The sequence below is a fragment of the Musa acuminata genome, chromosome BXJ2-6 (assembly GCF_036884655.1).
Source record: "Musa acuminata AAA Group cultivar baxijiao chromosome BXJ2-6, Cavendish_Baxijiao_AAA, whole genome shotgun sequence".
NCBI classification, from domain to species: domain Eukaryota; kingdom Viridiplantae; phylum Streptophyta; class Magnoliopsida; order Zingiberales; family Musaceae; genus Musa; species Musa acuminata.
This window is the reverse complement of record NC_088343.1, coordinates 39,592,565-39,610,224: the sequence shown is the minus strand read 5'-3', so window position 1 is coordinate 39,610,224 and position 17,660 is coordinate 39,592,565. Positions and strand designations below refer to the sequence as shown.

Below are 17,660 nucleotides of genomic sequence, written 5' to 3'. Positions count from 1 at the left end.
ATAATTCCACAGTCTGCCCTGTCTTCCACCCGCTCATGTACCTGATTTATCATTAGATGTAAACGCCGGATCCATGCGGGACCCAATGTAGAAGACTTACGGGTATTTGACTCACGGTCAGGAAGAGTATTTCTTTCGAAAAGATCGGTCGGCGACGAGCACGGCGTCAGCAAATCCGACCCACGACGGATCGCAGCCGTCGGTTGGGTCAAAAGGACGAGATCACGGACGTCGATTGGAAAGGGCCCCTCGTTATTCCTGTGGCTTGGAGTTAAGGGACCCGTCACGGGCGTCCGGGATCGCGACTTTAAGGATCGGACGGCAGAGATCGCATCATCGAGCCACGTGTGCGGCGACGATGGGAGAAAGGGTCGTCTTCTCCCGATCCATCGGGCAAGCGTCGCCGACTCGAACCGACGGTGGTCGGCGCCGGCCGACATTAAATATCTTAATCGGACGGATTTGACCTCTAAGGGAGCGCGGAATACTGAAACTACCCCTGCTAGAGTTACTTGGACTTTGCCATATTTAGATTAGGTCAACCAAAGCTTGACCCAATAAGAGGACCTAAATATAGTAAAAGGCTAATATGAGTTAGTGGTGTACAAAATATCTTAACCCTTTTTGTGGGATATAAAAGTAGACCCAAATAATACTATTTCTAAAAATATCTCAACTCTGTGTTTAATCTAAATTTTAGGAGTAGATTTCTGTGATTTGTCAGTAATTGCTTATTAGAGATTAACTTTGATCTGATCATTTTACTATATAATGCAAAATGCAAATTACAAAGAAAATGTTGGTGTCACAAAATAAATAATTATAATGCAAGAGAGACATAATACTGCTCAACCTCTTTATTCCTACATTTCATGATTCCCACATAACAATGGAAATTGAGGAAAAACTTTTAAGCATTAAATCTGAGGGATTCAATAGCTTAGAAATAATTTTTTTTATAATATCAATTAGGGTGTTGTATCCAAAATTTATATTATTATTTTTACCTAAATATAAAACTCTGCTTCTACATAACAGCAAATAAGGATACATTTGAATCTGTCCAATTCTGAGAGCAACATAGCAGTTCTATGCCAAATCTAAACAAAGCATGCATTTCTCTGCAACTCAAGTTGACACAAAGCACAATATACACAAGAGAAGATTATTCGCTTGAATTTTACATACAAGAAGCAAAAAAAGAAAAAGAAAAAATGATGTAAGAAGAAAAAGAAGAGACTAATCATCGTCTCTCCAAACCTCTCGGAGCAACTGGTACCTGATAAAGCTGGAACTGGCATGTTTGGTCTCGATCTTCGGAGAAGAGAAATTGTCGGTGATGATGGTGGCAAGGGGTGAATCCAGTTCTTCAAGTTCGTCGTCGCTCGTGTGGCATTTCCGTAGCACAGATGATCCAATCCTCCTCAGAAAAGATGTGCTTCGTACTTCTCCAACGATGTTCTTTATTGAAGTAACTGATGGTGGAGAGTAAATGACTGGAGATGCATCGCATGGGATATTTCTTATTTCTTCTTGGCTGCTCTCAAAAGGTTCCTAATGATATTTGCAAATAAGAACAAAAATTCTCAGAGCCAGTCATAAGATATCAAGAACATATAAAATAAGCCTGCATTACATATAGTCCTAAAGAGATGCAGTGTGTACATAGACTAACTAAATTTTCTTCTTTGAATCCAGCAATGTTTAATTCAATATTTATTAACTAATAGCTTTAAATAGTATTGACGTGGTGATTTTAACAGAACGCCATGCAAGAAAAAGCTAATTGTTCTTTATCAGAATGAAAGGATTTCCAGAAATCATAAAGCATAAAATAAGTATGCATTTTAAACTATCTGATGAGCAACTCACAAGCCAGACGGGATTTTGCAAATCAAGGGTCAAGTATGAGCAACAATGTATGGAAACTTATTATGCTCATCATTCATTGATGTTTATCCCTAGTAAATAAAGGTCTAAATCACAACAATGATGATCATCAACTAACTTGCAGTAATGATAATAAACTTTGGTGTCATAGTAAGGTTTCTCCCTTTGCCATTTAAGTGACCAAAGTGATTTATCCCTCTGTTTACATGATAAAACTGCATCCATTGACCCTCGACAAACTCTGCATTGCCTTGTGCATTGGGCTTTTTTTTTAACTGGCTGCAATGTTTATTTAGATAGGCATGATTGGAGTATGGCAAAGTTCTTTAGTACTAACCTCAGATTCTAGAGCTTGTAGGACAGCATCTGGAATTGGATCTGGACAAAATTCATCTGGTAGGAATCTGCTAAGTATATGCTTGATCATTGATGCACTAAATGTCGGACATACCTTCACAAAGCAACAACAAACACAAAATAGGACACATTATTCAATTAAAGTATATAATATATGGTAAAGTCAAAATTTCTAGAAATATAGATGACGGTCCTAATTTGTATACAAACCTCTTTTCTGATAGACTTTTCCAAAAGCAAATCCTTTGGAAGCATGAGAAGATCACTTAGTGCATTCAGGAGATGGAAGGATTTAAAGGACACTGAGATAGGAATCTTGTCATCATCTTGATCATTCTCTTCGGTATCAAAGTCATCCACATCCATGCCAAACAGGTCAGTCAGCCATCTAGACCAGTTACCAATCTATTCACAGAAAGAAAAGAACCAAGATCAAGCTCAAACTAGATTTTCAGAGAAGTGATATAGAAGATACCGAGCCAAAGTTCTAGAATATCACCAATCACAAATGAGAAAATACAAAAAGAAAAAAGCGAAAAAAATCTTTGACAGGATTGAATATAAAGTTTAATTGCCTTATAATTGTTTGCACAATACTTTGAAAATAAGTCAATTCTCTATATGAGCAGAATACGCAGATATATAATAAAGCCGTGATGTTACTTACGCCATTTTTCAGCTGAGCTCCAGCACCAAAGCTAAATTCACTAGTAGGAATAGGAAGAACCTTGGAGTCACCAATTGGGTCTGACACTGGGTCTGTTGGAATTTCATCATCTGATTCACGCAAGATAGCATTAAACATAGCCACATCAAGTCGTGCTACACATTGTTCCATCACCTGGTAAGGACCATAACAACACTTAAATAGCTAGATAATGATGATTCAATTGTAAAAGTTCCTTTGATTATTAAAGTGACTACTTTGTTTATTTTAAGCAATTTCATGTCCGAGGACTAGAACACAAGAAAACTAAAACAAAAATAGGAGAAAACACTAGTCAGATGAATCCACTATCTTGTTAGGGCAATTACTCCTGTATCAACACAACCTCCAATTGGTACTTCTGTGGAGACTGTATATAATAACCTTATTGCTCCATTCATATTGCACATAATGACCAGAATATGGATTAAACACACATAAGCACCACTAAACATATTGTACTTCAGAAAGATCAGAATAACCAACACTTCATGCCACTGTATCACCATGTTTTCCCCACATCAGTACATATGAAATAGAGACCAATAATATGCACCTGCCGTTAAAGTAAAGTGAATCAACACCAAATTCGCCAGATTATATTGAATTTAAGACAAAATCACAAAAAGAAAATTATTTCCAGATGGACTCTGTACTGTTTAAAATATCTACTTAAATAGTCTAAAATCTTTTCAATAAAATCTCATTCGCTATTTTAGCTTTGCAAGATAAGATTTTTCTCCCATGGCTCTGTTCTCTGTTAACAAAAAAGAAAAATAAAAAAATGTTCATGGAAAGGAAAGATGATTGGCATATCCCCTGACAAGGGGTTGGAACAACCTTGGGCTTTATTGTTAAAACAAAAGGTTCAAGCTTCCTGCTTTGTTTGGAACTTACGCAATTTCTTGTTGCCACCCCAGGATGTTGTTGTCCACACACGAAGCTTAAGAATTTGATCCAAAGAGATATTATAAATGATCATGCATGTAGTAGTATATCTAAGCTATTGTAGAGCGCATTGGCACTCTTATCATACCCTGAATTGTGGTTGAAATTTATAGTCAGGATAAGCTACTAAATGCTCAGATAGACAAGATCAAATTTTTGTTAAGATGGGATATACCTTCTAAACTTGTTTGGTCATTGTATAATAGCTAGCCACCAACAATGAATTTGGTTTTAGTGAGCTATGCCAAAGAAATGTCTCAATACAACCACTTAGATAAGCGTAGCCAGTAACTATAATATTTGTTGTACTTACCAATCTAGCTAACATATGTAAGCACCCACACTCATGTCCTTCACTCCTAAGGGGGCAAAGCCTCTCAGAGGCATCCCTAAAAGCCCTGTTCCAAATTTCTACAGACAAATTTCCTTGTTGTTGATCACCCATGCTTGGTGTCCTTCCATAGCTTTTTTGTGAGTATGAACCCAACTGTTGATCACTGCCTTCATAGCCAGACTGCATGCATGGAGTTAACGTCTGAAACAAAAGGAAATATATGTCAGAGGCCCAAAAAGAGATTCTAAGTCCAGGAATTTACAACATATATATCTTATAAGGCTCGTGTGTTCATAGCCAATAAGTGTGTACCTGCCACCAGACGGACTCAACAGTTCGAGAGAATATCCAATTTTCAATCCTTTCCAGTGCAGATATCAGCGTATCTGGATCATCCCAATCGCCAAACTCTTCAGAGAAATAAAACTTCTCATTCTTGTGAGAAATAGATTCCCATTTCAATGGAGAAGATTTGCTCTGTGGTAACTTTACAGAACCATTGTTTGTGGAGCGAATACTAGCAGATTTTGGAATATCTGGATGCTTACTGGTTTCAGTCACAATGGCTCTCAACACAATTGTGTTTGATAACCAAAAAGTCAACCTGTTTTGACCAGAAATAAAAAAATTATTAATATATGATGTAGTCAAGTAATTAACATGTAAGGCATAATTTGGTAAATCCAAAAATCAGCATGTCTAATAACAATAGAATAATTGAACAAACAAAAGAAAGCCAGAAATTAAGTGTCTCTATGGTAGTATTTTTCCAGAATTTAGATATTAAATTATTTATTTTATACTTTGCAGTTTGATTTTCTAGTGATAATTGCTTCTGTTAAACAAAAAGGAATATTCTACATGCCTTGCTACATCATTTCCACAGGCTTTTGCAACCAAAGCTAGTCCTGATGCAATACTTCTAGCTGCACTTGCCCTCCTTTTGGTTGACCATTGTCTTGAAGCATGATTATACAACCTAGAAAGCCGTCGAGCAGGAGTATGGACCTTATGTGCTGAACTCCCATGCTCTGCTACTATGGAGTAAAGGCCTATCTCTATGGCAGCTGCTTCTCTCAGCTCGGCTTCAAGTAACTTTACTCTGAACTCCAATTCATGGACTTTGTTATTGGAAAAGCCCCTTCCATTAACTCTAGAAACATGTTTCACTTTACTTGAACCTGAGCTAGTGCTTTCATTGTCATCCCTTCCATCATCTGTGCTAGAGTTTGTGCCATTATTACATGCATCTTCTTGGATGTCAATTTCCTTAACATCTTCTTTATACTGGTCACTGGCACCATAAGCAATACTTCCCATCAATCGTGGAGGTGACCGCACTGAAAGTTTCATAGTCTTCAGTCTTTCACTGGTATAAGTGTTGCTATGTTTCTCACCAAAAGATCTCCGGCTAGATATAGCCAAGTCAGTGGATATGGTGCCAGTATTTTGCAAAATACTATGCTGCTGAATGACTGAAATATGTTCAGCACTTTCAGCTGTAGCAATAGAAGTATTCTCAAGGGCACTAGTTATATTTTCATTTTCAGTAAGATGACTTTCAACTTCATTTGCTTCCACTGACGGTTCAGTTTCGGTCTCTGCAGACATGTAACGTGCACCATGATCAGCTTCCTCTGATTCATTTCTACTCTCTTCTGATTTTCCTTCCTGATCAAAATTTTGCTTGGCTTCAGAGATGTCTGACTTGTTCATCTGAAAAGCAAAATCTGAAGGCTCAACTATGTTTGTGATTACACTATTATCTTCATTCTGTACAAGGACATCTACAATGTTTTCCGTGCTCTTGCAATCTATCGACTTTTCTTGGATTTCTTGCATCAAAAGGTTCTCATCTGCAGCCTCTTTTACAGTGTGAAATCCAGTTGCTCCCTCTGGACTTATAATATGAGTGAAAGATGAAGACACCATGCTCAGGGCTTCTGACTTCTCCATGGTGAGCATTGAACTTTCTTGAGAAGACCTGGATTCAGATCCATCACAATCTTCTAAGATTTTGTTATTATTAGATGAGCCTACCAACAAAGAATCAGGCAAAGTCACATTTTGATCGATGACAACATTCGTTGCACAGGAAACTTCTGTCACTTGTGACTCGACTTTTGCAGGCTCAGGTGCCAAAAGTAAGTTGGAATCATCATCATCTACCTTTGCAGGCTCAGATGTCAAAAGTAATTTGGAATCATTGTCATGCACCTCTTCATCCTCCTTCACTTTCTGGTGCACATTCTGTAAAACCAACACATAGGTACATAATTTCTCATCCAAATATTTAACTGAAATTTCAAGGCTGAAATACAAACATCAATATTCAAACCATATCAAAAATTATGTTTTGTCAAATATGTAAATTGCAATGACATGCATGAAATACATTGAGAAAAAAACTGATGGGGGCACAAATTGTATTTTCCAGAGCAATCAGGAACCAGTGACTAATTTGCCAAAGCCATCTCCTAGTGTACATGTTCATAGGACATTTATTAAGTACCTCGTAGTCTTCTACATCAGGACCATTGTGAACTGAGAAATCTGCATTTGCCTCCAGAGCAGATGATGAGTTAGCAAGGGATGAAGGTGAAGACACATCATCATCAGTGAAGGATGCAATTTCAGCTTCCTCGGCATACTCCTCATTCATCAAGTCCGATACTGACTCCTTTCCATCTAATGACGCCTCTTTTGAGAGAGTCTCTCTGGATGAGGAACTAATGCTGCCATTATTGAGGGGTTGGATCCTAACATAGAGCACCGGCTGTGCTGTGTTCCTGAAGCTCCTCTTGCTGCTCACCAGAATGCCAGCATTCATAGTATCTTTAATGACACCATGATCTGCCAAGTCTATCAGAGCACTTCCCAAATGCTGCCCCTTTGATTTATCCCTCCTGGGTTCATACAAGTTGAATTCAAGCAAGTTCTTCTGAAATGCACCCTTGTCATTGACTTTACTTGAGCCATCCTTCAATAATGTGACATCAAGCTTGAATGATTCGTTAAATTCAATCCTGCCTTCTGTCGCACTTGATCCAAGGTTAGGAGTAACAATGCTCGTGGACCCAGAACTACGGTCCCCGTTCTCCCAGTGCAGGACCACGGAACGCAGGGATTTCAGGGATTGGGATGGTGGCCATGGCTTTATTTCTAGTATGTGGATGATGTAATCTACGTGAACCGAAGCGCCTTTCTTGTGCTTCGACCGCAGGCCCAGCACCATGGCTGCAAGACTGGATTTTGATGGTGGGAGGGTGTATTCGGCAAATGCCACCGGAAATGCAGATCAAGAATTGTCCTCTGAGATATCAACATTGAAAGGAGAAGTTATACGATGTTAGAAACTCAAGAATTAAAAGAAACAGTCCTACTTAGCCGATTCAGTAGATCGTGATAGATCCAATTAAACAATAGATTAAGAACTCATTCACACAAGGCATCAATTATTGACCAAGTTAACACAAAGAAAACCTCATTTTAGTTCACACAGCCACAAAATGAAGAGATCACAAGAATGTGTCCAATTTACCCGCAAAAGAGCAGTGTTTTGAACTATCCCACATCCAAATGGTTCTAACTCCACAAAAATGAGTAAAGGAGAAAAGAGAGAAAGAAAGGAAGAAAGAAAGAAGAAATCCATCTTTTTTGTGTAACTGTAACGACTAAACCTCTTACTTCGTTGCCGATCCAATTCAACTCTTCACAGCTTACACACCAAATCAATGAGGAGAGGAGAAGACAACTTAGAGAGATAAAAGAACAAATTTTGAGGTAAAAGAAAACCGAGAATTCACAAAATGCGACAAAAGCTCTAAAAGAAATCCAAAGGATCCAATCTCATTCAAACAATTGTTTACGAAAACCAAAGAAATATTAAGTTTCTACCAAAACATATCCTATTGAAACAACAGAGAGAGTAAAGGTCATCTAGCACTGTGATTTAGAGGCCAGCAAAAAAGCGCAAGCTGGAGATTCTCTAGCCAATCACAAGAAACGCAATGGAGAGACCAAAAAAGATCAGATCTTTCAGCAACCCAAGGCCCCAAAAAATCCTACATGGAAAGAGAGGAAAGGTCACCTCGCACAGGGACTTAAATCGTCTACGATAGCTGCGGATCGCCGCCAACTCTCAGCATTCCCTCCGAGATATCTCCTCCGCCAATAGGTCGGTGGTCAGAGCACAATGGCGAGCAAAGGCCGCCCTCCAAGAGTAAAGAAAGAGACGAGCCAAGAAGAAGAAGAATAGATTTTTCAATAAAAGAAGCTGCCTTTGCAGGAATAGGATATTAATTTAGTCAGAGCGCATTCCATCTGAGGTCATGGTGAGAGAGAGGGGGATGCGTTTGTGCTCTGGAAGTATTCGCCGACGGCATGAGTGGGAGAGAGATCAGCCGAAAGAGACGACCCGATACCACTACACCCGTCCGATCCCCATCGGACGGTTCAAACTTCCGCCATGCGCAAGTGGAAAAGACCGGCGGGCCCACTCCACGGTGGAGTTCCGCGAGAGGAGCCTCTCGTCCGTCCAAAAGACGTACCTTAACAACCACCGAGCCACCCCGTGGGCCCGTCGGCATTCGGCCAATCGGAGAACGGGTGACGGAGGGGTAACGACGTGCTGCTGCTGGTGATTGGGTTGGTGGGTTTCGTTGGAAGGAGTCCACGGTGTCGGCTGTCTATTGTGGCTGGTGGTCCATTTTGTTGTCACCACAAATATTTCTAATTAATTGAATTTATTTATGGAATATTTTTTTTTAATTTAGTTAGTATTGCTCATAAAATTATTTGTCCTTAAGATTTGATCTTAAAATTTTATGTATCAATTAAGTTACTCGATACCTTTGACTTTCTATCAAGCGAATGTTATTTTTCCATAAATATATCATGATATTATCGAGTATTTATGATTGATCTTTCATCGAAAATATTTATTATATTTTCAAAGTAGTTAATTTGATAAATTTTTTTAATAATTTTAAAAATTATATCTTAATTATTACATTAAAAATTATATATGTGAACATATAATCGATCGTAGAGAGATGAGATCCACTGAGTAATAAAACCCACCATTTGGGTTTTAATTTTTTTTATCTTTTGTAAACATAAATGGAGAGTTTACTCTAACACTGAAAGAGATAAAATTAGTTGATAAGGTAATTGCAGGTGTAACATTATTTTAGAATCATTATGATGGACCTTTCAAGGTAGATGGTGAGAGGTGAGTGTTCATTGTCCTGAGCCTAACCCAATGATGGTGCCTCACCATTTCTCCATTGGCTATGTTAATTGATGGCCCCTCTTCAATGATCACCACAGGACCATGCCTTTGTCTTCTCATTGGGTTGTACATCACTGTAATGTTCTAAGCAACAAAATAAACAAATGGTCATGCAAATAACACCATGAGGTGAGCAACAACAAGCACAACATGAGGCAGATGAAATGTTAGTGTCTTCAAGGGGCTGGTGGCACTTCCATATCCTCTGTGGATGGATGTAAGCAGAATAATATATTTTTTCTTCTTTTTTTTACTCTAGTTATAATATTTTTGGTATTGCTGATAACTCATTACAAAAATACTATAAATTTCAATATTTTAAACATTGATAGGCCTATGATGTATAAAATATGGATGTCCCATTAGATAAAATTTATTAGATTCATTTATGAATATATTTTTATTATACACATATATTTATTATTATTATTATTATTATTATTATTATTATTATTATTATTATTTGTGGGTCCTCTATGCCAAGCATCATTATTTCCAGACAAACTAAAGCATTTGCTTTAGTGATGCCCTCCATGATGTACTTACTTTGATGTGATGAGCTGGAAACAAGTATTGTTTCTCCCATTTTTGTTTCCAATAAGATCAGTGCCATGAATCATCAACATCTCTCCTTTGTTATAAGAATTAGATTATGGATTATGAGTAATGTGATGATCAACAACCCTAAATTTTTTACCCAATAAATGGTTATCCTTGTAGAAATCATAATTTGTGATAGAAGTTAGAGGATGAGACCACAGATTATTCATAATATATTTTTATCCTTAATCTCTAACTCCTATGTATACATCTATATATTTCTCTACAAATTTAGATGATAGATGCCAGTTTTAACTGCTACTAATTATACTTTTTATTACTTTAGTCAATTATTTGATATTTGATCTCTTTTAATTTTTTGAAGGCTTATAAATCTCTCTCTCTCTCTCTCTCTCTCTCTATATATATATATATATATATATATACACACACATAGAGAGAGAGAGAGAGAGAGAGAGAGAGAGAGAGAGATGATAGTTTGCCTTGTTGGTATGAACCTGGTCTCATTAATAGAGCAAAACATTATTGTGGGTGTGGTAACAAGATATAATGATAGTGGTGTTAAAAAGATGGATGTAGGAATACAAATATGAATGGCCAAATCAAGGAAGTTGTTCTTCGGATCCAAGTTTCAAACATAATATTAATTTAGTATCACACATTCAATGATTCATACAACTTAGGGACAAAATTTCTAATCAAATGTGCATTAGATATTGACTTTAATCAACAAACCTGACTCTTTCAGCATTCCATACAAGTAATGCATGGTTGGTGGTGGTGAGAGACAAGTGAGTTGTCTCTATCTCAGATTAAACTTGAATCACAATATAAAATTAACTCCTATTCAAAACCTTATTTTCTTCCCTTTCTCTAATTCTCACTCCAACTCCTTAGTCTTTGTCATCCTAATCAACCCACCAACTCCAATCCCATTATTAAAATTAGAGTAATTCTCTTTTGGAGACAGAAATGGAATATTTGATCAATAAATTCTTATTTGCATATGAATATCGATATCAAAATTAATATATTATATCCACTTACTAATGGTTGAGAGTTTATAACCTTAGTATAGTAGACTCATCTACCGACAAATTGATCAACTAATTCTGCATGATAGAAGTTTATTTTTTAGAGAAAATTATAGGAAAAAAAAAAGCCTTTCCTTTTGGCTTGCTATCATAGAAAGCTATTGTTTTTATCATTTAAGGGATTAACAAATTAAGTGATCAGTCCACTTTTTCATTTTTTTTTCCTCTTAAATCAATTCAATAAGCAATAAGATTAGATCATTATGTGATAAAAATAAAGGATGATTTTCCTGAGAAAGTCCCTTCTTTTTTTTTTTCCCTCGAAAAGATTTCATATATTTTTTATTTTCTCAAATGATGTTTTCTATTTTGAATAATGTTAAAAATATCCTTCACCATCAATATATTTTTCTAATAAATTTTGAACCAAATGAATGTTGAAATGTTGTGACTTATTATATGATTTTAGACATCATAATAAAAATATAAATTGACTCATAACCTCAATCAAACTAAATTTACGTCTAAAAATTTAATATCATAATGATCTAGTGCTTTAGTCATCAAAATAAAAATACCATAAGATGTACTTAGATCCAAATGAACTCTTAGTCTCAACCAAATTAACTACAAGCATAAAAATATGATACCGTAACGATCTATAAACAATAACAACTAAAGAGTATTTTTAATATCTTAATAAAAAGCACTATAGATGAGCAAAATGAAATGATCATAATATTATGTCACTTATAGTATTTTTTAATATCTTTATAGTGTTTCTAGTATTTTAATAAAATACTATAGATAAGTAAAATAAAAACACTATAATAGTTTATCCACTTGGGCCAATGCACCTTATGGACCAATCCATAAGATGTCCCCAAAATTAAAAGGAAAAAAACATTGAGACTAGTGAGAGATATTTTTAGTATTATTTAAAATATGAGTATAGTTTGGAAAAAATAAAAAATAGGGGTACTTTTGGAAAAATAAAAAAGAAGGTTTTTCAGTAAAATCGTTCAAAAATAAAAATAGAAAAAAAAACCCCTCTTAAAATAAATTGCACAATCAACACTAAAGGCATTGGGACGACAGCGGGTCCCGCAAGCGTAAAGGCATCGAAGCATCCCTTACGTCATCTGCAAAGTATGACGTGTCGAGATTCTGAAGCGCTTGCTCTGCGTCCGTCCCTAAACCGCCACGAGTGTGTCCTCGAACTGATCTCTGCGGCGTCGAGTTCGATCGATTCTGCGAACCTCTGCGCTTCGTCGGAGGAGATTGGTGGAGGAAAGAAGATCGGGAGCGGCGGCCAAGTGGATCTCGAGGACAAGCGCATGAAGTGCGCCTCCAAGCCTGACAAGCGCTTGGATCTCATGACGGAGGTCCTCCACCGCATGAAGTGCGCCTCCAAGCCTGACAAGCGCCTCATTCTCATAGGTTCTACATCTCTCCGGCAATCGCTCGTTGGATTTCTCCATTATGCAGTTCCTTTCCTTTTGGCGTCAGAATTTAGCATCGTTCCTGTTGGTTGCAATGTAGGATGAAAGATTGTTTAGTCAAGTATTTTGCTGGTAGTTAGGGTTTGATGCGCCTATTGTTTCGGTAATTTGCTGTCTAATGTTGCGTATTCAAGAAAAGCGGCTTCGGAAAATTATTTCTCGACACATTGTCTCGGCAATTTGAATCTGGTTCTTACATTGATGTCACGTAGCATCAATATTTTGAATCTTGTGCGAGATAATTAGGGTAAGTTCTTGAAATTGGTGACGTGAATACGATGATCATAAGGAAGCACACTTTTGAGACCGTACATTACAAGAAATAAACTTTTGGTTTCCTCAAACAGAAGACAAGAAAACGGTGATGAACTTCTAAGTCTTGTCAGGGCCACCGAGGTCTGGGAAGGGCACTCGGTCACGTATTATAAAGGATGAATATTGCTTGTGTCATTTGGCAACTGGTGATATGTTGCGAGCTGCTGTTGCAGCCAAAACCCCTCTTGGAATTAAAATTAAATAGGCATTGGTTAAGGTATTGCTTGATGATAGGTAATATCTTGGCGACTAAACCAGCCTGACAGTTGGCCACCACCAAGGCACCGACGTGGAAGGTAAAGGTTGAGTCACCTCCCTACTCGGCAGCAACATGGGAGAGGTAATGGCCTGTCGGCCCCCGTCGATAACAGTCCACGGGAGGTTGTTCGGGCCGATCCTGTCGACCGTCGGGGACAGTGGTCCCCGGGTGGCCGATCGGATCTGCTCTGCCTCAATCGGCCTTTGTGGATGATAGGCCGCAGGGGACCATTTGGGTCTGTCGTCCACGTGGACAAAATGCCAAGGGGAGGGTGTTGCGACGGTTACAGATGGTCCCCTTGGCCGCCCAGGTATAAAAGTCGGCCTCGATGCTTGCCTAGGAGTGGGAGCTCTCTCAGAGAAAATCTTTTATACCCACACAATACCATAAAACTAACTTGAGCGTCAGAGGAGTATAAACATCCCTCTGACACTAAACGTTGTGCAAGATCTCCCGAAGAGACCGGGGCCCACCTCGAGACACCTTGGACACTCGGAGTCCCTCCGAAGGCCATCTCGGAACCACCTCGGCGCCACATCAATAGCCTTGCGAGACTACCACGTGGGTTACTTGAATAGCCTCGTGCCTTTGGGTCAAGACCAAGCCATGCCGACTCCCAGTCAATAACATCCAGGCAACAACACTTGATGAACTAGGATAAAAGGAATGAGAACAAATGGCAAGGCTACCTTCTAAAGATCAACTACTTGTTTTGGCTGTAAATTTTCTAGGGAAGTTGGTTTATGATGACTTGGTTGTTGGAATAATTGATGAGGCAATGAAAAAACTATCATGCCAAAAGGGTATCATTCTGGATGGATTCCCAAGGACGGTTGTCCAAGCTGAAAAGTTTAAAATCTTGTTTCTTTTCACCCTAATTCTAAGTTAACTCTTCACATTGATAGGCACAAGAGAGCTTTATCTGATGTTTAAGTATTTCTTTGTTGTGGCTCAGGAGCATTGTTACAATTTCTTAACTTCTTCATGCAGCTCGATGAGATGCTGGCAAAACAAGGTGTCAAAGTTGATAAAGTGCTCAATTTTGCAATTGATGATGGCAGGACTTATCACACCAAATTTGCTCCTTCAAAGGTCCTGGAATTGATGATGTGAGTAAGACATAAAAAATACAAAATTTCTAGTTAAGCATTCTGTAACCAAGATGCTTTCTGACATGCTCTACCAACGTGGACACTGTGAACAACAGTACCCATGTAGATATTGTTGGTGTTTTATGTTATTAACATTACTTGAAAATTTTCCATTCTGTGAGCCAACAAATGTTTTTCACTTTTATATTTGAGAACATTATTTCAAATTTAACTATAGAGGCAGATTTCATTTGCTATTTCTGGATACTCATGTGATGGTTAGCACACACAATGGTTAATGTACAGCTGAATTCGAGAAATAATTTTTTCCCTTTATCGTTTCACTCCATGAGGTATTCTGAAAACATCGAATTGTAACTTTTATATTTTTAGCTTTTAATGAAAATCTTTGAGATTTTTGATTCAGATTATGGGCACTTTTTCCTGCCTTTATTACTATATCTTGGGTAATTTGGAAGCACACACTTTTGTCTATATAAAGAAGGAACATTTCAGTGTTCAGATGTCTTATATAAACAAAACAACATCAATAAGAAGCTTTAAGGTCTGAAGTCTGTCATTGAGCTTTGCGACGGGGAATATCTCTGTTCACTCTAATAGCCATCAAATATCTTTTTCTTGTTTCTGGTATAGTTCCATCAATTCTTGTTCTTCCTCTCTTTGTGCTATTAACTAAAATTGACTCACCTGATTTAACCAGTGCATATAAAGGTTACTTTTACCTAAGAACTGTCCTAGGCTAACCTGGGGACATAGGCAGAGACAGGTGGGAAGCTATAGTGTTTGCGTAAATCCAGGAATCAGTAGTAAAACATTTGTTTCCTGTTGGGCTAAAGATTTCTACTCATAGTCTATGTACCATGTAGTATTAAGATTAATGGTTAATCTTATCAGATTTTTGTCACATATACATGTACGTTTATATGCATCTATATACATGCATAGAGGTATTTATGTATATGTGGAGAAATGTGCATGTATGCAGTGTGTAAGGAATACCTGCAGTATTGAGTTCGTATTGGTGGTAGAAGGTACCGTTGACTGTCAGGAAATAAATACTACAAATGTACACAATCAGAAGGTTTGTATGTTCTAATTACTGACTGTTGCAAGCAAAAATTCTTACGCTTGTCTATGGTTCATAGTACTACTTTGTAAATTGCACAAGTTAGTATGTCTTCTGAGGTGTAATTGCTATTTCGGTGGACTGAATCTCCCCTGATAAGTTTTCGAGGTGCGATATCATTACTCATGTGCCTGATGTATCACACTGACAAGTATGGGTCCAACTTGTCATATTTATGAGAGCTGACATGACCTATGCAGTTTCTGGTGGTGATCCAGTCTACCTAAATAGCAGAGACCTTACTAAGCTTATTTTGACTGTCATGTATTTGCTGTTACATTCTTTAACTTAGTCCAGCATTTGATGCTAACTAAGTTTCTTGTCCTCAGATTTCTGGAACCTTGTATTTTGTCTTTGTCTCATACCTAAGCAACTCATCAGTTCTATGAGAACTGACATGGCACTGACAGTTATTTGGGTTGATTCAGTCTACCCTAATAGCAGAGTCATTTTTGAGCTCTTTGACTGTCATGTACTTGCTGTTACATTCATTGCCTATGCAACTTACTCCAGCATTTGATGCTAGCGAAGTTTCTTGTAATCAGATATGCCAGGTCTTGGGAACCTTGTATTTTATGTCCTAGTGTCATAAGTCATCTTATACATTTAATGTTATTTGCTCTCTGAAGGTGTCAGGAGAACCCTTGATCCAAAGGAAGGATGACACAGTTGAAATGCTCAAGTCAAGGCTTGAAGCCTTCCACCGACAAACTGAACCTGTATGATATTTCTTTATACCTGTTCATTGATGTTTTTGTCTCTTGTATTATAAATTTTTCATTGTAAGGAAAATTTGGAATTTCTCATGGTGGATGGCATAATTCTCTATGGTTTCTGCTTTTGTCTGACTATTTGTGTGCTCATATTCCTGCAACTTTTATGTGAGAGTTTAGCACAATATAACATGATGAGGTCATACAGTAAATCAGTTCTCTGCCATGTTGAGAAACTCCCTTCTTGCTTGCGTTATATATTTGCAACTTGGACTTTTAAGGCTATCTGTTTGATTTTTCCCCAACCCTCCCATTTACAAATGACTCCCTCTCCACATGATATCATGGAGGGACCTAGGTCAGATTGGATCATGTTTCAGACTTGCAGAATTAATTTAGTTGTTATTGTCAAATTTAATGTAATCAGTCTTCTAGGTGGCCTAGCTCATGCTACCATGGAATGGAATGCATGACATCAAATTGCAACATAAGCTCTTAGCTCTTGTTCTTTGTTGCTTGGCTCTTGGCTAGGCATATAGTAATGTAAGTGGATTCTGCCCTATGCTTTCTTTGTCGCCCTATTTATCACCACCTAAGTTCTAGGCACTCTTCTTATCGTTGATCATCACCAACATTAACAATTGGGTGACGACGACACTAAACTTCTCGATAGTGACCACTCTTGCTACGCCTAGAGCAAGGCAGACTAACAGGGCAACTGGGCCTCCTCATTTTCATGAAAGCCTTTGCTTTGTCGACCACTCTATAGAGGTTATCTTTGGTTAGGTGATCTTCAATATCATCTAGCTTTTCTCCATGATCGACGACACACTCATAAAGTTACTTGTTGCTAGAAACGAAAGGAATGTTAAAATTATATTTCTGCTCATTACTTTTACGTCGATCCAATATAAACATTAAAATTATCTTTTTACTTATTACTTTTGTATTGCTCCATATCATGTATTTATATTTTTATCAATATAATTGACGAATAAATAAGATTATTTATTTTACTTTTAGAATTAAAGAGATCTTAATATAAATTTTTGAGGTATATAAATTGTGATGCTAACAAGTTCAAATACTTATAATTACCCATCGTCTTGACTTTTTCTTGATGTGCCATTTAAGAGTGGTCAAATCAAGATCAGATTGTCTTCCTGTTCTTCTGGTCTTGGGCATATTATGAAAATAATTCTTCGTTTCATATGCTTCTCACATTTATTGTCATTTCACGGCATGTGGTTCAAGCTGTCATCCATTTAGTATGGTTCTTATCATGTTGACACTCCTTCGATCCATACAATATAAATTCACATGTAAAACAGCAAAGAAAAAATAATGCTACAAAACAAAAGGAAGAAACCAATGAATTCACATCATGACAAATAGAATGTACAAGAAGGTGTTTACGACAACTCTTATTTCCATTATTTAATGATCAGGAAGGACTATAACAGGTTATGTTGCTGTTCTTGTACTACACATCATGCGTCACATTCAAAAA

At 37.4% G+C, this 17,660-nt stretch overlaps 1 protein-coding gene, 1 long non-coding RNA gene and 1 other non-coding gene across 3 annotated transcripts; 2 read left to right on the top strand and 1 right to left on the bottom strand.

The window, feature by feature from the left end:
- Window positions 1-1,032: 1,032 nt before the first annotated feature.
- Window positions 1,033-8,555, bottom strand: LOC135615556 (uncharacterized). The gene is made up of 9 exons (XM_065114207.1): window positions 8,326-8,555; window positions 6,748-7,547; window positions 5,101-6,485; window positions 4,548-4,839; window positions 4,215-4,436; window positions 2,915-3,088; window positions 2,458-2,652; window positions 2,228-2,341; window positions 1,033-1,554 (listed from the first exon to the last, which is right to left on the bottom strand). Exons 2-9 carry the CDS (start codon window positions 7,468-7,470, stop codon window positions 1,240-1,242), a joined length of 3,420 nt encoding a protein of 1,139 aa, XP_064970279.1. The 5' UTR covers window positions 7,471-7,547; window positions 8,326-8,555; the 3' UTR covers window positions 1,033-1,239.
- Window positions 3,738-3,862, top strand: LOC135616029 (U6atac minor spliceosomal RNA). The gene has a single exon (XR_010488258.1). It is a non-coding gene; the product is annotated as a U6atac minor spliceosomal RNA (small nuclear RNA).
- Window positions 8,556-12,317: 3,762 nt separating the features above from the next.
- On the top strand, window positions 12,318-16,243 carry LOC135613663 (uncharacterized). Its single transcript, XR_010487350.1, has 3 exons — window positions 12,318-12,563; window positions 14,190-14,308; window positions 16,067-16,243. It is a non-coding gene; the product is annotated as an uncharacterized LOC135613663 (long non-coding RNA).
- The last annotated feature ends 1,417 nt before the right edge of the window (window positions 16,244-17,660 follow it).